We start from the raw sequence: 22,067 nt of genomic DNA, 5'->3' as shown, positions 1-22,067 counted from the left end.
GGAAGCCCTGCAGGACAACCTCTCTCCCACCTCCTCACCAGCTGAAGTGGATGGGCCATCCACACGGCCTGCAAGGGGATGGGAAGCACAGGTTGCTCCAGCCCTTCCCCACAGCCTGGCTGTGTGACCTTGGGCGAGTCACAGAACTTCTCTGGCCCTCAGTATCTTCTGCTTCTGCTCCACCAGTTGGACAGGATAGTTTGCAAACACAGTGAGACTGAATTTCTGAGGAAGAACCTCGCAAAACCACAAAGTGAGGGTGGAGGCCAGAGTCCTCAGCCAGGAGGCCCGGATTCTGGTCCAACAACTGTCCCCGCACACAGGTCCTTGCTGTCTTTGGGCCTCTTCTGTTCAAGAGGCTGGGGGTGGAGCCAAGGCACTGTTCTATCACCTTCCCCTAGAATTTCACAAGTAGGGTGGCTCTGGACTCAGGAGGGGAAGGGAGAGGAGAGGGTCAAGGTCAGGTCAAAGTTTAGCTGGGTCAGTGCCCATTCCACATCCCTCGGGACTGGCTGGGGGAACAGCGCCGCCTGCTGTGGGGAGACGCAGGTGCAACAGCAAGCTGCCTGCTGGCCCTGAAAGCCGCTCCCCAGGCCCCGCTGTTCCGGAGCCCTGGAGCCCTCGGGTGGGCCCTTGGCTGCCCTGGGTGGGCCTGGCCAGCTATTTTGCACCCTCCCAAAGAAGCACTCAGCAAAGGTTTCCAGTGGCCCTTGCATTTCAGTGCTACCCTGCTGGGGGGCTTTAGTGGAGTCCTTCCCCCTCTGTCTAGTTCTGCCTTGGGGTTAAGGGGTGGGAACCATCAGACCAGCCCGGTACCCCACATGCTAGCTCTGTGGTCTTGGGAAGCTTACTTACCCTCTCTGCGCCCCAGACCCCCTCAGGAAGGAGAAGGGCTGACGAGTCCCATCTTTCAAGGCCCCGATGAGGTCCTGAACGTGGATGCCCTGGGTCATCCTTCACATGAGCAGAGCTCAACAAGGGACTGCCCCCATTCGTGTGGGGCTTTGAGGGTCTTCTGGGCCCTCACTGCGACTCAAAGTGTGGTCCTAGATCAGGGCTTGACAGCAGTGAGCGCCCGTCTCAAGGTCCCTGCCCACCACTGACATCAGCAGGAAGCCCCCAGCCCATCCCCACCTGCCAGGAAGAGAGCTTACTCGAGGCAGCCAGCACGTTCCTACATCCAGTTTATACACAGCTCTATACAATATACAGAAACCGTTATATACAGACATATTTATAGAATAAGCTATATTAATTAGTCTCTCCTTTTTACAGCAATATTAGTTTGGATCTTTCATACAGTAAGTACAAAAAGTCATAGGGGAATGGCACGTACAGTGCCTGAGTGTCTGTGCGGCCCAGCTGCTCACTACCGATTGCATATAGAGGTCACCCAGGCCCCTTAGGAGAACAGGCCAGCTCACGGCTGGGGAAGTTTGTGCTGCAGTCTGGGGGATAGAGTGGGCGTGGGTCTGAGCCTTGCTGGGCTGAGGGGGGTGGCTCAGACTCCCCCAGGTGTGGTGTGGGGAAGGAGAGGGGTGGGTCGGGCCTATCATCAGGAGTGTGGCGGGCAGGGGGTGGGTTTGGGGTGGGCTGACCCTGGGGCATCCAGGGCTGAGTCCGAGCCTGCCTCAGCCCCAAGTCTGTAACCCTGGGTGGCTGCAGCCCTGGCGGTGGGGAGTCTGTCCCTGATGGCTCAGTTCTGGGCGTGGGTGGGTACCACGCCCCCTTAGAGGTGCCAGGGCCCACCCTGGCAGAAGAGGAATTAAAAGGCCAGACACTGAGTCTCTCCCTATAATTGGCTGAGGTGCTTGTTGGAACTTTACTCTGATTTATGATGGTTTTTTTTTTTTTTTTTTAAACTCTGAGAGCCACTGATTCCATCTTCTGCTGGGCCCAGGCTCTGCCAGCAGCGGGCCCCTCAGCAGGGGCGTCCTAGAGTCTCGTGAGGGGTGGGTGTCAGAGAGGGAGGCCCAGACCCCAGGTCTCTGCCTCCATCTGTCAGGGTGGGCAGGGGTCCCAGAGCAGCGTCCAAGCCAGTCCCAGCTGTGTGGGACAGGGATGGGGGTGGTCAGGACAGGCCAAGACACCAGTGTTCATGAGCTTGGGGGGCACCCCGGAGAAGCCGTGGAGGGGCCAGCATGGGGGAGTATGCCTCCGAGGAGACGAAGGCACAAGCGGGCAGTTAGCGCCTGAGCACACACGTTTTCCAAACCCGGGGTCAGAGCCACAAGTAGGACAAGGGGGATGGCGATGTCTGAAACTGAGCTCATCCTATGGCCCCCTGTGCACAGGCCCCCATCCTAGTTTATTTTCTTGGTGGGCTGGGGAGGGGTAGCAAGCAGGCAGGGCAGGTGGGGTGCAGTGGGTGGGTGCCCCCAGCAGCCCCTTCCTCAGGAGTGGCGCACACTCATGCACATGCACAGACATGCCCCACGCATGCACAACCTTCTACCCACGGCTTCTGGGGACAGGCCACTCTCCAACTCCCCTTGCCCCCCCCAAACTAGCAGGGAAGGAACCCCCCTCAAGCAGGGGCTGTGGCGGCTTCCGGCTAAACCGGGAAAGCCCCAGAGCCTCTGGCCCTCCTGCTCCCCCTTTAGCCAAGTCCCACAACTCCCCACTCTTGGCCCCATTTCCTGCCAACAGGACCTCAAGGGTGGGAGGGAAGAAAGCCCTACCACCAGGAGAGAGCTCAGGCCAGTGAGGAGGAGCTGAGGCATGTGTGGTTTTAGATCCCAGGGCCTGAGGCTGCTTGGGTGGGGGAAGAGGGGTGATATAAAGGGGTTACATGGGGCCCTCAGAGGAAGGGGGATTTGGGCGCCCTCCTTCTTCCCAGGGCACGGACTCTGCAGCCAGGAGTGGTCACACCTGTGCCTTCCACCCTGTGAGTGGCCGGGATCCCTGGAGGATAGAAGGCAAGCTAGGAAGTAACAGGCAGATGGGGCAAGCCAGGGTGCCCAGGACCTGCTGCCAGAAGGATCGACATGACGGGCACCAAGCAGAGGAGGGGTAGTCTTGACCTCACCCTCCTCCAGGCCCCGTGGCTGCCCTGGGCTCTGTGCAGTCAGGCTGCTTCCCCTCCCTGCTCAAAACACAGGAAGAGGCTGGGGTGAGGGGTTGGCGGGAGGGGGCTTGCAAGCCCAGGACACATCCTGAGCCCAGCCCAGCAGCATCTGTAAACATACACAGCACTGCGGGCCACCTTGGTGTGGGGTTATCCCAGGGGGCTGGCCAGCAGGCACCAGATCTAGGGGAGGTGGCCAGGGCAGCTGCCAGCCTGGGCCACAAAGGTGAAGGTGTGGGGAGAGGGCTGCTCTCCATCTCGGCCCTGTGAGAGCAGCAGAGGGCAGTGATGGGGAGTCAGCATGCCCATTGGCCATCCTGTGGCGTAGTCAGGCTGAGGGGCCAGTGCTGCCCTGCCCACTTAGCAGGCTGCCCCAGGCTTCTCCCTGCTTCACCTTCTCCCCAGTCTGGAGGACCTAGATCCGGGCCACCTGGTGGTCCTAAGCTGAGGTAGGGATGCGGACCCCCAGCTCAGCAGCAGTGCCCCATGCCTGAGGCTAAACTGGCTCCTAGGGGCCTCTCCACAAAGCAGCCTGGCCCTGGGGGCAGCCACCAGGAGCCTGAGGGGCCACCTGCTCTGGCCTGGGCCTCGGCCGGCAGCCACTCCTGGGGTGCTAGCGTGCTGAGATAACCAGGTCGTCTGGCTTGGCGGGGCCGGGCCCGTGGCCGGTGGGGGTGGAAGTCCGGATCTTGTCCACTGCCAGGCACTCCTGGCTGCTGAGACCTGTGGGTGTCAGGTCCATGAGCTCACCCGAGGAGCTGAGCGGGAAGGAGGGAGAGAGTGAGATGCCCGAGGAGGGGTCGGCTGAGCCAGCGAAGAGCCTCGGGGGCTTGGGCACCAGGTTGGGCTCAAACTGGGCACGGAGCAGGATCTCTTGCTGGCTGGGGGACTTGGGGCCCTCAGCATAGTCGCTGGTGGGGCTCTCGGGCACCACCATGCAGTAGAGGTCCTGCAAGGAACTGCTCTTACTGTCTAGGTTGAAGAGGCTGTCGATGAACTCGGCGAACTCTAGCACCTGAGGGCTGGGCGAGTCCCCCAGGCGCCCGTTGTGCAGCGCCAACTCTCCCCCGGGGGCCACCCCCCCGCCCCCGCCCCCCTCCTCCTCCTCCTGGTCATTGGCCACCACGCTGGGGGGCCGCTGGGGGGTGACGCCCCCGCTGCCCAGGGCTGCCTCCAGGGGTTGCGTGTCCTGTGAGTGCTTGGACAGGCTGTCGGCCGCCAGCAGCTCCGTGCGCGAGCTCAGGGACGGGTTCTCCTCAGGGATGGTGGGGTCGATGTAGAAGAGGTGGCCCTCGTCGCGCTCCAGCACAGCATGGAGGCTGGGTGAGCCGCGGATGCTGCGGAAGCCCGAGGAGCGGCGGGAGTCGAAGCTGTACAGGGACTCCGTGTCGGACAGGCTCTCCATGGTGGCCAGGGGTGCCCGCCGGGCCTGCAGCTCCGCTGCCAGCCGCTCCTGGGTAGACAGTAGCAGCAGCTCCACGGGGTCCTGGCGGGTCACCGCTGCCGCCACCACCGGGGACAGCAGCCGCCCCTCCGAAAAGCCCTCCAGGCTCATCTCAGACTGGGACTTGCTCCTACGGGGGCGGGGGAGGTGTGTGAGCGGGGAGAGACTCAGGAAAGGCAGAGACACAGGCCCCCCTCCCCTCCCGGGCTGCAGGGAGCTTGGGGAGGGGAGGAGGGGAGAGTTAACTTAGCGGTCATTCAAGAGCGTTGGGCAGAGACCCTTATTTTTAAAAAGCAACTGGCAAGAGCCCAGGACAGAAGGCAAAAGGGCTGATGCTGTGGGTGGGGGCACTGAAGGCCGAAGGAGCCTGGAGCCCAGAGACAGCGGCTGCCCCAGGCCACTCAGCAGGCCATGGGGGGAGGGGAGAGGGGAATGGGAGTGACCGCTGCCCAGGGCCGCCCCCACTGGTTCCCTCAGGGCAGCACCCCTTGGTGCCTCTCTGGGGGCTGAGCTGGCTTTCTTCCTCACACTGCAGTCCCTCCCAGCTGGGCCACGGGTTAGAACCCCCAGAACCCCCGCTGGAAGAACAGGGAAATGGGAAGTGTGTGGGGGGAGGAATGCAACAACTGCTGCCGGTGCACACTGGTTCCCTCCTGTGGGCATGCGCTGGAAACGCACCAACGGCAAGGAGGGATGTCCAGGTGTCCCCACCAAGAGCCTGGATCTGGCGACCACCCTTTGGAGCAGCCTCCTGGCCAAATCTGTGACCTGGGCTGGAAGGGTCCCAGAGAAGCAGGAAGACTCCTACCCCCCAGGAGCCACCCTTTAAGAGATAACCCCAGTAAGAGTGTGTGTGAATATGGAATGTGTGTGGGTCTGGGAGCAAGGGCGCATGGCTCTGTGTCATGTGTAGAGTGTGCAAACCAGGCGTCGGTACGGCAGGTGGCCCAAATATGTGTCTGTGTGGCTCCGTGTGCGTACAGGTGCACTCCTGCACTCCGGTGCACGGCCGCCATCCTGGCATGCCGTGTGCGCGTCTCAGCCTCTGACTTGCTGGATGTCCTACCCAGGAGCATGCCTGCGTGGGGCTCTCTGCGCGGAGAGCTACCGTTTATGAACACATATGTATGTGCATGTGTAAGTGTCACTACAAATACACACGTGTGTGTGTATATAAGCACACGGGCATCCACCTGTTTGGAGCTACACGGCCATGAGGGAACCTGTGTGCTTGTGGCTCCGGGTCTGTGCATCCCTAGAAGGCCACTATCCCACGTGGGCTTCAGTGAAGGCAAGCTGTGGGCAACGGGAGCAGCCCCGGCGACTGCAAGCAGAGGGGCACCGTCAAGTCCTCCTGCACATGAGTGCAGAGCTGTGCGAACACCAGTGGGGCTAGCACGTGCATGTATATGTGTACAAAGGCATTCAAGCTTGGAACACACAGGGTGGGGCTGTGCAACAGGGCTCACCTGACGCTGCTATTTCGGTGGTCCGTGGTGGGAAGCTCCAGGGCCAGGCCGGTGGGCAAGGGAGGCCCTGTTGGCAGCGGCTGCTGTTGGAAGATGAGCTCAGGAGTCAGGTCCACCTCAGTGGGGCTCACCATGACCTTAGCAGCAGAAAGCAGGGCTGTCTTCCCCTTGTTGTAGTTCTCCAGCACCTGGGGACAGGTCGGGCAAGCTGGTGGTGGTGGTGGAGGGGTGACAATCACATGTGGGGGCAGAGGGCAACAGGCCAGACTCGCATGTGGTGGGCTGAGCCCCATGCCTGCTGAGGAGCCCAGGTCCCTGCTCCACCAGGAAGGCCCGGGACTGGCCCTGTAATCATGCCTGGCCCACAGATGGGCCGAGTTGGCCTTCTTCCCTACGGCCGGGCTTTCTGCAGCCAGGTGATGTCTGTGGATGCCCCTGCTTGGCTGTGCATCTGTCAAGGGCCAGGTCCCTGGGGGTCTCCCAGACAGACCCCTCCCCGCCGTGGGGCCCACCTGGTGGTGTGGACAGCAGGGGTGCGGGGGCCAGAACACAAGTTCTGACCACTTCCCGGAGCGTCCGCACCCTTGCCTGTCCCACGTGGACGGAGGTGCGGCCAGCAGAGCGCTGCAGGGTTCTAATGAGGCGTCAGTGCCCAGGCTGCCCAGGGGCTCACCTTGTTGAGCCCCTCCATGACCACATAGGGGAGGTGCTCATGCAGCATGGCCGGCGAGATGATCACTTCATTGAAGGCCTTGTTGTCGCCCCAGATGGCGAAGTATGTGGGCTCCTCCTGCTCACAGCAGCTGGAGGGCAGAGGGACCGGAGGGAAGCTGAGGGTGGGTGGTCCCTGGGCTCCCTGCTCCTGCCTCACCCTGAGCCCTTACCCCTACCCCCACGGGAGCCAGGAACATTTTTTTAAAGATTTTACTTATTTATTAGTGAGAGACCCATAGAGATAGAGAGAGAGAGAGAGAGAGGCAGAGGGAGAAGCAGGCTCCATGCAGGGACCCCAATGTGGGACTCGATCCCGGGTGGTCTTCAGGATCACGCCCTCGGCTGAAGGTGGCGCTAAAGCCCCCCCAGGGCTGCCCAGGAACATTTATGTCAAATGAGCCTCAGCCATAGTCCCTACACACCCTACTACCTGCCTGTGCCTGGGAGAGGCCCGGCCCACAAGCCTTCTGTCACTGGGCCAGAGGGTCCAAGCCCCACCCTCTGAAAGAGTATGAAGTGGGAGAGGCCTATGTACTACTGGCCCACATCTCTCTCCTACCACCCTCCCGGCCCCCCTGCTGCCAACTAATCCCAGAGGGGATGCCAAGTGACCACTGAGGTCTCAGGGTGACCCCTCCAGGGCATCTGCTTTGAAAAGGACCATAAGTGGGGACACCAGGGAAGGCCTGACACTGGGGACAAAGGCTGGGGCTGTCAAGAGAAGAGCCTGGGGTCCTGCTCTGGACTGGTCTTTTATTTCATTTCCAGGCCCAAAGGAGACACCCCCGCCCCCGCGTCCTAGGCCATCATCTCCCAGCCTCTGCCCCCAGTCCCAGGGGGAGACAAAGCAGGACCACAGCCCCATCCCCTACACCCCAGCTGCCCAGGATCGCATGCAGCACCTACCAGCACTGCTCTGCTGGGTGGTTATGGACCACGTGAATGATGCGGCCGGGTGGGTAGAGAGGGGTGCTGGCTGACAGGGCGATGGTCAGGTCGCTGGGGTGGGTCCAGAGCCGTGTACTAGAGAGGGTGGCCACCTCAACCTCCTCGGGCAGCTCCGACTTGGGGATACATTTGGTGGCCCCCACAATAATTCGCCACTGTGCAGGGCAAGGTGGGGAGATGAGGACAGAGCTGAGCAGGGCTGGCTGGGTGGGCAGCGGCAGAAGGGTCCTCAGAAGGGGGTTCGGAGGTAACAGGTGGGAGCTGGGATGGCCGTGGGACATGGGAAGAACAGTGCCCTCCTGAAGAGGCACTGGCTAAGGCATATGGTGGCCATGATGGCTGAAAAGATGCCAAGGACAGGTGACATGACAGTGTTGAATTTTAGGGCTAGAACAGGGCTGGAAGACCAGTCAAGGCCTTATCTGGAGGAAGGGGAAACAGCCCAGCAAAGGGAAAGGATTGTTCTAGGTCATTTCGCTGGAGACATTGCACAGCCCGAAGTTTAGTCCAGCTGTACCTATGAGGCCTGGCCACGTCTGGGTTGGCTCCCAGCCCCCTGGCCTCCTGGGCCTGACGAGCGCACAGGCCTGGGGCTGACAGGAGCAGTTCTACCTTCCGGAACCAGACTCCTGCAGGCAGGCCTGGCCCCCTAAGGCTTTGTTGCCCTGCCCGCCCTGCCAACTGGTGCCTGGCCCGCGGCCCTGCCTGCTGGAAGGTCATGGGCACCAAGACTAGGAACAGTCCAAACTGGGCAGAGATGATGGTTAATGGGGCAGGGGCCAGCCTGGGGCTCACAGAGGACTTGCTGGTCCAAGTTAGTCCCTTCCCGCCTGCCTTGGGGCCCCTGGCCACAGAACCCTTGCCTGCCTGGCACACTGAGGCCAGCTTGCCACAGGAAGAGGCCCCTGTGTCCTCGGACACCTGATAAGGGCTGAGGCATGGCTGAGCCTCTCCTTAGCCACAGTGGAACATCGCAACAAACTGCACCCAGCCCCCCTCCAGTGGGAGCATCCGGGCTTGTGGAGTCTGGGGAACTGCCGTGGGCTCAGCAGAGGACTTGCTGTCATAAGCTTGAAGCACCGAGCCTCGGGCCTGCTTTTCCCTGACTTTAGGCAGCTCTGGGTGATGGGGCCAAGACTCAGGAGCCCTTGGTCCCAGTCCTGACAGTGTGTGTGAGTAAAAGCAAGTCCCTTGCCCGCTCTGGGCCTCGGTTTCCCCCTCTGTACAAGGACAGGGCGGTGGGGGAGGTGAGATGCGCCTGGAGGTGTTGGGAATTTGATGGCTTGGGGTTCCTGGGACACCAGCCACACCCAGCCTGGCCTCTCATGGCTGGGCCCTCTTGTGCTTTGTGCCAAGGGATAGGCAAGGCATGAGACAGATGAGGTGCCCAAGGCCCAGCATGCCCGAGCAGGACAGAGGGGCAGGGGCTCACTTTGGGCTTGGTGCTTCGCTGGAGGACGTCCAGGAGCTGTCTGCGGAAGCCTTCCAGCTGGGAGAGGCCGATCCTGGGGAAGGAAGCAAGCTGGGTATCAACCTGGCCCGGCCAGGGACCAGGAGAGGTATGGGGCGTGGGGGCAGCGGGGCAGGCACACGGCAGCCACAGAATCGAGAAGACCATGCCACCAGGGTCACAGGGTAGGAGGGGCGGGTAGGGGTGAGTCTGCAGCTTAGCAGGACCTAGCCAGGGAAGGGAGGCCAAGCAGGGTGGGGCCACCTGTCCTCTCGCTCTGGAGGCTCTGGGATCCCCCTGGGAGATGGGAATCCGAGGAAGAGGCCCTGAGGAAGGAGGAACAGCTGGCCAGGACATGGTGAGAGGGAGCCACTTGTGACTTGCGACTCGCCTGGGGACAAGATCTTTGCCCAGAACCACAGCCGTCACAAATTCCTTGGAGTACTCCATGGCGTCCTCACTGCAAAGGAAGCCAGGGGGTGCTCAGGCAGGGGTGGTGACGGGGCCCTGCTCCAGCACTCCTGTAGTGAGTGTTTGGATTCAAGGCCCTCTGGGGAGCCCACAGCTGCCAGGCTGGGCTGCCTGTTCCCTGTTGCACCCTTCCTACCAGTGAGGGTTTACCGGGTGTAGATCTGGAGTCTGCCTGGCATTCGACAGAGCACCCCTCCCTCCACTTACCAGGCCATTCCCAGGCCCCCAGACCAGAAGCCAGACTGCCCAGGCCAGCTCCCAAGTCTTTTGCCCCTCCTGTTACCCAAGCCAACTCTCAGGCCCCAGGCGACTCACCTCAGCAGGCCCCCTGGCGGGGAGTACGCAAAGCACTTGAGGGTAGGATACTGGGGGCGCAGCAAGAAGGAGAGGATAGCAGCGGTGCCTGCACCCAGGGAGTGGCCCACCACAATCAGGCCGTAGTGTTTGGTTCCTCGGCCCTGAAAACCAAGAGAAGGCGGAGAGCCCTGCCTCGCTGAGTGGAGGGCTGACAGCAGTCAGGTTCTTTCCCGATCCTGACACTGTGCTGTGTGGCTGCCGGGGCAGAGGGAGAGCCAACCTAGACTCACAGGCGTAACCTCTTGGGGAGACCCTTCTAACAGACTCCTACTCATCCTTCCAAATCTTGTTCAGAGGATCACCCTGGAGAAGCACTTTCAGATTTGCCGGGAGAGGCTCGCAGCATCTACACTGGTGGAAGACCTTCACGTACGGTGATTACGCTTCACTGTGATAAATGTACATTCCAGGGAGAGTTTCTTCTATTACAATCGTTTGCTCGCGTGCCCCAATTTCTGTGCCCCAACAACCAGACTGGGGCCTCCTGAGGCCAGGGACTACCTGGCTTTGGGAAGGGCAGTTGGCAGCACCTTGGGGATCGCCTGCCCAGGGAGCAGGTGGTGGGCAGGATCCAGATTGCTCCCACCAAACCAACACCCTTCCTTCCTGTGGGCTCTGTAATTACTTTTCTTTGTCGCCTGCTTGGTATTTTGAAGCCCCTGGCCAGAGCCATTTTTGTTCCAGTTCTGGCATGGAGTAGGTGCTCATAACCAGGTGGGGCTGGACAGGGGAGCCCAAGGAATGCTTGTACAAAAGAGGAAGGGGTCAGAGGGGGTGGGGGAAGCTCCACCATGTAGGCACCCTGCCCCCCAGTGTTGCCTTGCGGGAGGCAGAGCTGGCATGGCCAGGGCTCCCTGGCAGGGAAAATGCCTCACCAGGTCTCGCCCAAAGGCCTGGGACAGGACCATCTCCTGCTCCAGCTTCTTCTTGATGTACTCAGCCGAGAGGACCATTCCCTGGGCGTCAGGGGGAGGGCAGAGGGAGGGAGAGAGAGAGTCTTAAGCAGATTCTGTGCTGAGCGAGGAGACTGACACAGGGCTGGGTCTCATGACCCTTAGCTCGTGACCTGAGCCGAAACCAAGAATCAGACGCTTCAATGAATGCGCCACCAGGTGCCCTGGGAGGGAGGCCTTTTAGAGACCAGCAAAACCAGCGACTGGAGACTCACCAATCCTGTCCCAACTGTTTCCCCTTTGGCCCTCCTAGCAACCTGGCTGTGGGGGCTGTGGACACTTTACCACATCATTTCCATTTCACAGGTGATAAAGCTGAGGCTCAAAAGAGTTGTGTGTGTAACGTAAGTCAGTCTCTTCCCAGCTGCCTCTTCAGGCTCCTCTGGGACAGGATCTGGGCTGGGCAGGACTGTGCGGGGGGGGGGGGGGGGGGGGAGGGCACAGTGGACCTTCTAGATGAATCCAGACTCCTCTGATCCATCTCTCCCGGGGGAACCCCCATCCCAACGACAGGATGGGTCTGAGTGCTGGCAGGGGAGGAGAGAAGGCAAGGGGCTTCAGGGGCTCCGAAGGAGGAGTACCTTGTGTCCCAGCCAGGTCCCATGGTGCCCCTCCACAGGGAGGCGCTCGGCATCACCAGTCAGGTCTGTCAAGGCATCCTTGTGGAGAGAGGACAGGTGAGGGGTGGGGTGAGGAGGACAGAAAGGGAGAGGCACACCCCTTGGGCACTGGGAGGGGTGGGCTGGGAGCCATGGGCAGCATACCTTCGGGGAAAGGGTTCCCCGGATACTGATCACCACCTTCTTCTTGTCATGGTCCACTGCCACATAGAAGGGGGTCTCATAGACCTAGGATGAGGGTGGCTTGTGAGCCAAATGGCCCTGGGATGGGGCCAGGCTTGGGCAGTGACCTAAGCAGGTCTCCCGGCCAAGGAATCCCTCCCCACCTGGCACACAGCCGACCCTGCATTCTCAGCTCCCCTCCCACCTGATGGCTGCTGTCCTGCCTGCAGAGTCTACAGAGACTGCACCCCCCCCCCCCACAGTGCTTCACTGCTTAGTCCCTCCATCCCGTCCCCTAGAAGGCTGGGCTGAGAAGCCCTGGGGCTGGGTGTAGTCTGGGACCACTTCCTAGCCCCGGAGGGGGAGCAGGCCAGGCTGTGGGGAAGGGAGGGGGGCCAGGCCCCAGCCCCACCTGCCCCTGTGACCACAGAGGACAAAGGCTGGGGAGGACGTGTGGCCCCTCACCGCGTCATGGCAGGAGGTGTATACTATGTCCACCGCAGTCATGTTCTCATCCAGGAAATGACGCCGGATGGCAATGGCATTGCAGCCACAGCAGTTGTCCTCCTCGATGGTGACTCCTGGGGCAAAGCGGGGCCGCGCGGGACACAGGCAGCACCTGGCAAGGGGTGGCAGGGGGCTCAGAGGCCCCGGGGGCAACTGTCCCCACCAGCCTCTCTCGAACCTCCCTCGAGGAGTCCCACAGTCCTCACTCTACTTGGCCTCCTGGCAGCAGGGGACCTGGTGGGCCTCTCCCTCTCCCCACCTCACCCCTGGATTGCTCTTCCTTCACTGGTGGCCTCCCTGGCTCATCCCTGGCCACAGTGACACTGTCTCTGGCATTAAGCACCGCCTCTGAGCTACAGAACCACCTGCCCTGCTCCCAGCCTCCAGATGCCCCCATGTCATCTTTCCAGGTCCCAGTCCCCACCAGCCCCCCCGCCCCCCGCATGCTCCCTGAGCCCTCCATGCCTGGCTGCTCATTGCCCAGCCCCGTACTTGGAGCTGGCTTCAGGTCCTCGTCCCACCTCCCATCCCACAGCCTGTCACCAGCTCATTCTGCCTTCAAATTCAGAACAGACTCCAACCACTTTCCCTCGTGCCCACCCCTTCCACCATTATCTCTGCCTTGGAGTGCTGTGGTGACCTCCTGGCTGGTCTCCCTCATCTACTCTTGCCCTCAGCATTCTCTCTCTCTCTTTTTTAAGATTTTATTTATTTCTTTATTCATGAGGGACACAAAGAAAGAGGCAGATAGAGAGAGAAGCAGGCTCCTTGCAGGGAGCCTGATGTGGGACTCGATCCCAGGACCAGGATCACGCCCTGAGCTGAAGGCAGACGTTCAGCCACTGAGCCACCCAGGTGTCCTGCCCTTGACATTCTCAATTGGCAGCTGGAGTCACCCTCTGAGATGTAAGTCAAGCCACGTCACTTCACTCAAAACCCGACAGTGACGCCCTTCTCAACCACTGTAAAAGCTGGAGTCCTTGCAAGGGGCAATGGCACTTCCCCCTCTGGCCCCAGTGCTCTGGCTCACTGACCCCGACTTCCCTCCAGCCACACTGGCTCTCCTACCAGCCCTTGGATGCCTCGGCCAGACTGCATGGCAGGACTTCTCCCTTCCTTCGGGCCTCTGCTCAGATGCTGTAGTGAGGTCCACCTGGATACCTTCTCTAGCACAGCCAGCGCCCTGCCAGAGTTCCCCAGCCTGACAACACACCCGGCTTGTTTTTCCCCAAAGCGTCCATGGCTCCTACCGGCTATGTGTCCTGGTCTGTGTACTGTCCATACCTCCCCACCAGGCAGTGGCTCCACGGGACAGGGTTTGCTCTGCTTGGTTTATAGCTTTAGCCCCAGCCCCAGGCACATAGTAGGTTCCTCCAAATGAACAGCTGAGCATCGGAGGGGGCACCCTGCTGGGGTGCAGCTGCTCCTCAGGCCACCAGGGGGAGTCAGCACCCAGCAGATCGGGCCCTGGAGCCAGACCTAGAGCATGCCCTTGCAGGCCGCTGTCTTGAGAGGACAGCGGAGATTTTTATTAAGAATCCTGAGTTTTGGTGATGCTGAGAACTTTGTCCTCACCCAAGCAGTACCTAAGGGACTGTTACATACTCCCCAAAAAAGAGAGGCCTCACTGAGAAAACTCCAGCCCCTGGAAGCTACCGGGCCTGGGGCGGGTGACCACTTCAACACACACTGGGGCTGCTCCCACAGACTTGGGCCAAGTGGGGGCTGGCCTGGGTCTGCGAGCAACTCCTTTTCTCAGGCAGTTGGTATGTGGCCACCACTGGTGTCTTCAGGGACAGACACCAGGACTCGAGGATGGTCTTCTTTCTCCTCAAAGCCCTGGGAAGCTGACGGACAGCAGCATCCCTCCTGTCTGCAGATCACCTTGAGTGCCCAGCTTACCAGCCGTTCCCTGGCTTCTGAAATACCACACGGGCCGGCGGGACAGACACTGCCTGCATAGATGTTGTCCCCACCGTCCCAGTGGTAACGGAGCAGGGCCTATCAGAGCCCAGGTCTCCAGACTCCTGGTCTGGTGTTCACTTTGAGAAGCTCCTCAGCAGTGGCAGGGATGCCCAAGGACACTGGGAGGAATGCCAGCTGTGGAAAGGCATGGGGAGGGTGGTCCACTCACTCTGTGAGTCACTGGGGGATGGGAAGAACAAGGTCCCAAGAGCCACCCAGCTCTCCCCAGAAATGAAGAGCACTGCAGGAAGGGTGTGGCTGCCCCAGTGGCAGCAGGGGTGTCACAGATGGGGTGCCACCCTTTCTCGACCAGGAAGCCAGGGAGCCTTCCTTCTGTCTGGGCTGGGCTGGGCTGAGAGTGGAGACGCCAAGCCCAGTTCCCCTCCTGGAACTGTGCCCTCCTCTGGCCCACTTAGGAAAGCAGGGGGTCCACCCGGCCCCCAGAGATGGGGCTTGTGGGCAGGTCTGGGGCAGGTGCCTTGCCAATTTCCTGTGAAGAGCTTCAAAGTCTTTCACTAAAGGGCCTTCTCGATGCCCTCTAGAGGCCTCCATGGACTGGGAAAGGCAGAGCACAGGTCAGGAACAGCAGAAAGAAGGATGTAGGTAGAGGGGAGTGGCTGAGTGGGGCAGATAGGGACAGGAGGGAACTAGCAGAGCCAGAGGCTGGGTGACTCTCATGGAATCCTCTTAAAACAACTCCAGGAGGTATGTATTGCCAGCCCCATTTTACAGATCAAGAAACTGAGCCTTGCAGAGGTAGGGTGACCTGCCCAAGGTGGTAAGTGACAAAGTCTGGATTCAAGCCAAATACTGTGTGATCCCAAAGCCTGAGCTCTTCCCCACCTAAGGAGAATGCAGAACTAGAAAGGTCGAGGCCCAGAGGTGGTGGGGAAGAGAAGCAATGCAGGCCTCAGACCACAGGGGAGGTGGGGGCAGGCACAGTCTGTCTAGGGAGACTCTCACACAGGCTGGCCCAGCCTCAGGACCTCTGCTCCTCCACACATGCTGGCCAGCTGGAAGGATGGGGCAGGGGTACTCACGAGCAGGACCGTGCCAGCTGACAGAGGCCACAGGCAGGCTTCCGCATCAGGTACATGGGCCACCCGTAAGCGGCCAGGGCAAAGAGCATGTAGTAGCAGACCTCTTTATAGCGGAGCATCTCTTGCTGGAAGAAAGGAGGCAAAGGCGGTCACCTCTTGCCCTTCCTGCCTACGGCCTGTAGGCCGAATGGCTCCCCTGGGTGGAGGAGGGAGTGGCCCTTCTAGCCTCCCCAAGGACTGCAGGCCTGACCCTGCTCCTGCTTTGGAGGAAGGGCTGCTCCTCCAGATGATAATTGCATTTCCCTAATTATCTCCATGCAACCAGAGCACGAAGCCTCCTGGGACCTGTACTGATGCTCCAACCTCAGAATTAATGATTTGGGGACAGAAAAACACTCGGAGCACTGGATCGATTTCCTTGCCTGTTTTCTAGAGAAGGGGTGAGTGGTAATCACCCCTCCTCCACAATCAAGCCTGGCAAGGGAAGTTTAGCCTTGAGAGGCCCTGGGCCCTCCAGCTGGGGGGTATCTGACCCTGTAGACACTGGGTGATGGGATAAGTCATCAACCCTATCTCAGCCTGCAGGTTCTTTGTCTGCAAAGCTGGGGAGATTCATTTGGTTCCCCAGGGACATCTGGAGCCGACTGGGATCTCTGCCGAGAAAGGCGCCAGTTTGAAACCCAGTGTCTGAGGCCGTTGGCTCCTGTCATCAGCCCAAAGGAGGCAGGAGGCACAGGTGTCCTGGGCGTGCCAGGCACTGGAGGGCTCCTGCACTTAGGGGGGATTAGTCACCTTGTAAAAGTTAAAACAGGTGATTAGTCATCTTCTGAAGTGCAATAAGTAGCACCTTAATAAGGGCCCAGAGGGCTGGAAGCTTCCCCGGGCCAGCTCTGTCTGCTCTTTAGGAACAAGCTGGAGAAGGCAATTATCCTCCCTGCAGGTCGGAGCTGCTCCGGCTGGAGGGTGGGGTGCTGGCCCATCTACCCAAGTGGCAGGCAGGGACTCCAGCACCTCAGGGCTCTGAGGCCCACCTCCGCCCCCTCCCCCTTCAGGTGGGGAGAGAGCCCAGAGTGACCCACGGGAGCTGGACTGGGCCACCTGCAGCGGGGGTACACACACCTGCCTTGGGTGGTGGGAACAGGCAGAGACTGGAGGCTTTTCTAGGAGATTTGGATACAAGGGAGGAATCCTTCCTATTAAGTCCCGATGGAGATAGTAGACTCAGAATGGCTCAGGTCCTCCCCACTAGAGCTCTGGGTGGAAGGTGTGCCCAGCACCATGACCCATGCAGGAACGGGCTCAGAGGGGATGGAGGACTTGCTCAAGGTCACAGTGACGGTGGCGGAGCTGATGCATCCCTGAATCAGTTTGCTCCTAAGGCCGCTGGCCAGTCTCAGCCCAGGCCACACAGTGCCCTCCCTGGGCCAGAAGACCGGCCCCACCTTTCCCTGGGAAACACTGGGTTTCTAGTACAGATGCCTGAGAAGAGGTTCCGTTGCTCAGACAAGCTCGAAGCCAATGAGTTATGTCATGCTGCCTTTTAGGATGACAGCAGCAGCAACCCTATAAGCAGCTCACCCCTTTGAGGCACTTTAGAGTCTCAAGGGGCCAGAACCAAACATGCTGAGCGTGGGGAAGCCAATTCCAGGGCTCTGACCATGGAAGCCACGTGATGGGGGCAGTCCTCAGGGGGAAGGGGTGTGAACTGAGGAGACAGGCTCCATGGAGAGCTGCAGGAGGCTTCACGGAGGAGCAGATGTAGCCTGCACTGTCAGGGGATTGGGCAGGTGTTCTCCTCAGGCCACCCCAGCACAGGGAGAGGGGCCCCGGGCTGTTTTGACTAACCGAGTTCTTGAGGTCGAGATACTTGGTGTTTCTGGTCACTGGCATCCCAGACAGGAAGGTCAAAATGTCGTTGTTCGCCTGTAAAACCATGCGTGGAGGTGGCTGCTCCGGGTCCAGGTGCGTGGCTGGGAAAGGTGCTCCAGGCCCCCCAGGCTCTGCCTGCTTCCCAAGGGCCTGAACACCCAAAGGAGGGTGTGGTTTCTAGTTCTTCTCAAATCTGAGGTCTCCTCACATTTCCAGTTGCTCCCCTTCTACCATAAGCATCAATTCCCCCCCCGCCCTTCCCCTGCTTCTGGGGCATTTCTGACCAGGCTGAAGGTCACATGGTTTGTAGGGCATGCCAGGAGACCTCAGCTAGGATTGGGGTGTTGGGGTCGGGGTGGAGGCAGGTGCAGAAGGGCGAAGCACTGAGCATCATTCAGGAGGGCCCTGTGGTTAGAAGCTTCCTGTGACTGGCCCAGCAGAGGGAAGTCGCTCAAGCCAAGGCCAGGAGGGGTTGCTGAGGGGATGAGCCGGGGGGAGAGGAAGGGGAGCTGACATCAGGGGGCAACCTGAGGGACCCTGAGGAGCAGGAGCAGTGGCAGCAGGGCAGTGGGGAGAGGCCTGGAGGAGGGTGGGCGCTCACCTCGTCCAGCACGGCATTGCGCTTGGCCCGCTGCCGCTGCCGGAGCAGCACCAGGCCTGCGATGATGTCGGATGGCACGATGTCAAGATCTCGGAAAAACTCGGCAAAGAGGTAGGCGATTTCTGAGTAGGCGTCCTGTGAGGTCCGGGGCGGAGGGTGGGGGGATGGGGGGTGGGAAGCAGGGACAGGGGAGCGGAAAGAGGGCGAGAGATGGGGCGTGAATCCCTCCATGCTGGGGGTCTGCCGTGGGCCCAGTGCCAGTTTGCCCCTGGCACTTGCACGGCACAAGCCAGGCCCAACCCGACGTGGCCTTCCACAGCCGTGACCCCGAGGGCCCTAGCCTGGGCTCCTGGCCTCCGCAGACCCGGCCAGAGCTGTCTGGGACAGCCACCAACCTTGTCCGTCCTCCACCTCCCGGCCCTCTTCTGTCCTCAGAGCTCCTACAGCACTCACCATCACCTCCTACCACGCACAGATGCCAACGTGAGCCATTTCCTGTTCTTTCCCAAGCCACTAGGAATCAAGGCCTGCTCGGCCTGGCTTGTTTCTCCTCCGCCTTTCTCTCTAGCAGAGAAGCCGAAACTGAGCTCCTGGCTGCTGCCTCCCCACGCTGAGTTTCTTCCCACCTCCCACTGGCTGTGACCTTGAAAGGCCTCCTGAGGGCTGAGCTTCCGGGTGTCAGGCCCTCTCCCCCAGCTCCCCATAGTTACAGACTCAGGGACCCTCGTGATGTGACTGGAGGAGGCTGTGAGGCTGGGTCAGTGGCCCCTCTGGCTTCCCCATAAGCCTGGTCCTCGGGCCAGCCTGAGCCCAGGGCAGGATGCAGGAGGCACATAGGCAGAGGCAGCCAGGCCCGTCCATGTGCTCAGCATCCTTCCCACCTGAGTCCAAGTGCAAGTCTGGAGCCTCTTCCCTAACCTGTCAGGGGAGGCTGTGATGGGAGTAAACTCATGGCAAGTGGTTCTCTTGGTGGGTTTCGCTCTTGAGTGCCTGGCACTTGTAAGAGAAGAAAAATCAGGGGTTGCAAACTCAAAGGCCTAATGAGGCCAAATGGAGCTAGCTACTACTCGCTCCGGCTGACTGCCCCGCAAGGGGCCCACACTGCCAGATCCAGAAAAATGAAACTGTATATGAATGCCCTGATTTTTTTTTTTTAATTGATTTATGATAGTCACAGAGAGAGAGAGAGAGAGGGGCAGAGACACAGGCAGAGGGAGAAGCAGGCTTCATGCAGGGAGCCCGATGTGGGACTCGATCCCGGGTCTCCAGGATCGCGCCCTGGGCCAAAGGCAGGCGCCAAACCGCTGCGCCACCCAGGGATCCCTGCCCTGATTTTTCATGCTGGCACTCAATTCAAATTTTAAGCAACACAGCACAGAGTGATCAAAACATGCTCTGGGCTGGACCTGATCCCCAGGCCAGTGTTTGACAGGACCCAGATCCTGGGCCATCCCTCCCTGCAATGTCCTGCCTTTTCTCCAAGCTCTACTAACATCAGCCTTAACTCTGCCTTGTGCCCTGGAGGGGGGATGTATCCCCCTAGACCCCCCTCTCCACCCACCAGGGAGCCTTCAGGGAGAGGGGGGATTTCTTACACCTGATTACTCACTCTAGAGCTCACCAGAGGCTGCTGATGGGAAGGAGCCACTCAGGCTTCCGATGGCTTCATGGAGGGCACTTGCTGTCTTGGCTTAGAGGAGTTGTCTCTTGACCTCCCTGGCTCTGCCACTAACTAGCTGTGGGACTCTGAGCAAGTCAACCACCTCTCTGGGCTTAGCTGTCTGATCTGCAAAACGAGGGGCAGGTGAAGGTAGGGACTAGGTGGTCTCTAAGGGCCCTGCCAGCACCAGTGGCTCTGCCTCAAGGACCCCAAGGGCCCTACCTCCCCTCCAGGAGCCACCCTTGGCTGAGCCTGCCTTCCTTTGGAGAACCTGGCACTGACAGACCGGGCCCCTCTGGCTCCTCCTCTGAGCACCAGGTATGAAGTGCCAGCTGTGTGTGTCTGGGGCTCAGCACCTGACAGCTGTGACAGATCTTCCAGAGGCATTTGCAGCTGGTGACACGCTGCTTTGCTTTGCATATGGGTCACCCTGATTTTTTAGTATCTGCTCTCCTAAACTAGGCTCTGGGTTCCCAGGGGGTGGATGAAAAGTCTTGGCACTTGTCCGTCCCCCTGCCAAAGCAAAGCAAGGGATTGGCTGTTTCACATGCTGGAGGGAGTCGGTCAGTGGATAACAGGTTGTCAACTTGCTCCTGCTTAAAACCCAGTACCCTTCTAGTAGCCCTGCCCACCCCCACCCCCAGCTCTGCCAAGGAGTGAGGGCTCCTAAGTGGCTGACAGCAGGATGTGAGCCTGGGGATGCGACTTACTGACTGGGAGTCCTTCGTCCGAGTACAGCAGAGGAACACTTTGAGCCGGCGTGACCAGCTGGTGGCCTGACCCTCCTCTAAGCGGTGCCTGCAAATGGAGAGAGAGTTGGTATGTGTGAGGTCAGAGGGCGGGACCAGAAGAGCCATGCCCTAGATGTGATGGGAACAGGGCAGCCTGTTCCCAGGATCACACCAATGGTGCCCCAGCAGAGGGTCTAGGAGAAAACAGGCCTGGGCCTGGCCAAAGCTGGGTGGCCAGTGAGCAGGTGACACGTCAGCCAGCATGGCACTCCCTGAGGGGACCCCTGTTGGCCTAGGCTGGCACACGGTCAGCCATGCTCCCAACCTTTGGTGGACTGAACACCTGCATTCCCTGGGGGCTTCAGAGGTGGTAGCCCAAATCAGGGGCTGCCCTGTGGTGCAGGTGTCCAACGGCTTAACCCAAGCCCTGGGATACCCCAGCAGGGCTGGCTGCCAACCTCTCGGCTAGTTCGCTGGAGCAGAGCTGTTGGACAGGCATGCTCTCCTTGAAAGGATTTCAGATACCTAATCCTTTCTGTATTCGGGAAAAGTTTAAGAGGCACAGGGGGCTCTGCCATCTTCCAACTCCTTGGATCTGTGACATCAGAGGGGACAAGGCCGCCTCTGGGGGCCCCTTTCACCTGCATGGCTGGTGCCTGTCCATTCCTGCACTCCAGCCCCAATGTGTCTAGCTGCTCTGACACGGAGTCAGGTGTCCAAGAGTCTGCACCCAAAGGCAGAGCTGCTGGCCAATTCTCCACAGAAGCCCTTCCCATGCTGGGTGCCCAGAAGCCCATGTGTTTTGAGCAGAAGTTTAAGAAACCCAACATTAAATACTTAAGTTTCCAGATTGAACGAGAAGAGGCTGGTTTGCTTTTGTGGCATGTGCCCTCTCCTCCCTCCAGTCCCTTCAGATGCTGATGCTTGGTGGTCAGTAGGGGAAGGCACGGGTGGCCCAGAATGCCTGCAAGGCACTTAGTATCCGTCAGGAGTGAGAGGCCAGGCCCTCCTTCCCAAGCCTGCTGCCGTCTTTCTGCAGCTAAGGGCTGCTTCACACAGCCCTGGTTCCATAAGGCAGTGGGCCCCAAGGACAGGGAAGGCCACAGAGTTTCTAGGGCTAGAGGAGGGGTTAGGAAACGGTAGGAGGGTACAAGGGAATTTCTGCTTCTGCAATCTACCAGCTCTAAGGGATTCGGGCAGCCTTACATCATACACCAACATCCCACCTGCCAAGAGCTTGATGAAGGAAAAACATGCTGGCAAGCCGGCATCCCAGAGCATCACACTCTTTAACCCTTCCTGATCGAATGGACTTTTAAACTTTTGGAGAGTATTTCCTGCTAGGCCTCTCTGGCTGATGGAAGTGCTGACTGTGCACTTTCCTGCACCACCTCTTCCTTACACCCACCAGGAGGCAGATGGAGCCAGTGACAGGTTTGGCCTGATGCATCAGTTAGGCTACAGAGAACACAGGCAGAGAGATACCAAAGCTGGACAGCAAGCTCGTGGACCCAGCACCCCTCTTCCCTGGGGCTCACTAAAGCAAAGGCATGGCAGACACCCCTGCAAAGATCATGGTCAAGGCTCCCAGGAAGTAAAGCTGGGAGGAACCCATCTCCCAAACCCTACCAGATTTCACTGGAAGGAGAGAGGGGCCAGGACTTAAGCAGCTTTCTGACTTCCAGATGATAAAATAACCTGTCGGTGTGGCACGATGAGGCTTGTGCATGTCCCCAAACCTGGAAGAGGATGAAGGGTGGGCAGGCAGGCTTAAAAATGTCCTTGTTAGAAAAACTATTGGATTCAGAGCCAAGGGAAGACCAGTTGAGACCAGCCTGAGAGGTGATCACCCTCACCAGGCCTCAGACTAGGCTGTCCTCCCAACCCCTGCGGGGAGCTGAAGAAAACACAACAGGTGGGAGCTGTGGGCTCTGAGGCCTCTTAGCCTCACAGGGCCTGAAACCACAGGAAAACTTTCTTATTAAAATGACAGCCCCCCAACTGCAAAGGCATTGGCTTCCCTGGGCCCCAAAGGCAAT

The 22,067-nt window shown here is 59.8% G+C and overlaps 1 protein-coding gene across 6 annotated transcripts in view; it reads right to left on the bottom strand.

The window, feature by feature from the left end:
* Positions 1-1,167: 1,167 nt before the first annotated feature.
* DAGLA (diacylglycerol lipase alpha) overlaps positions 1,168-22,067 on the bottom strand; it is a 61,992-nt gene continuing 41,092 nt past the window's right edge. For 5 of the 6 annotated variants that reach the window (XM_077861888.1, XM_077861891.1, XM_077861890.1 and 2 more), the window contains 15 exons: positions 20,008-20,095; positions 17,638-17,772; positions 17,013-17,090; positions 15,168-15,292; positions 12,121-12,274; positions 11,638-11,721; positions 11,455-11,532; positions 10,796-10,876; positions 9,879-10,021; positions 9,484-9,552; positions 9,075-9,147; positions 7,601-7,797; positions 6,654-6,783; positions 5,981-6,168; positions 1,168-4,641 (listed from right to left, as the gene is read on the bottom strand). In XM_077861888.1, the coding sequence (XP_077718014.1) occupies positions 3,681-4,641; positions 5,981-6,168; positions 6,654-6,783; positions 7,601-7,797; positions 9,075-9,147; positions 9,484-9,552; positions 9,879-10,021; positions 10,796-10,876; positions 11,455-11,532; positions 11,638-11,721; positions 12,121-12,274; positions 15,168-15,292; positions 17,013-17,090; positions 17,638-17,772; positions 20,008-20,095 (2,584 nt within the window). In that variant the 3' untranslated portion in view covers positions 1,168-3,680. The remainder of the gene's footprint in view (positions 4,642-5,980; positions 6,169-6,653; positions 6,784-7,600; positions 7,798-9,074; positions 9,148-9,483; positions 9,553-9,878; positions 10,022-10,795; positions 10,877-11,454; positions 11,533-11,637; positions 11,722-12,120; positions 12,275-15,167; positions 15,293-17,012; positions 17,091-17,637; positions 17,773-20,007; positions 20,096-22,067) is intronic. The other variant, XM_077861893.1, reaches the window with a different exon arrangement.

The sequence above is a fragment of the Canis aureus genome, chromosome 21 (assembly GCF_053574225.1).
Source record: "Canis aureus isolate CA01 chromosome 21, VMU_Caureus_v.1.0, whole genome shotgun sequence".
Lineage (NCBI taxonomy): Eukaryota > Metazoa > Chordata > Mammalia > Carnivora > Canidae > Canis > Canis aureus.
This window is presented reverse-complemented; position numbering and strand designations above follow the sequence as displayed.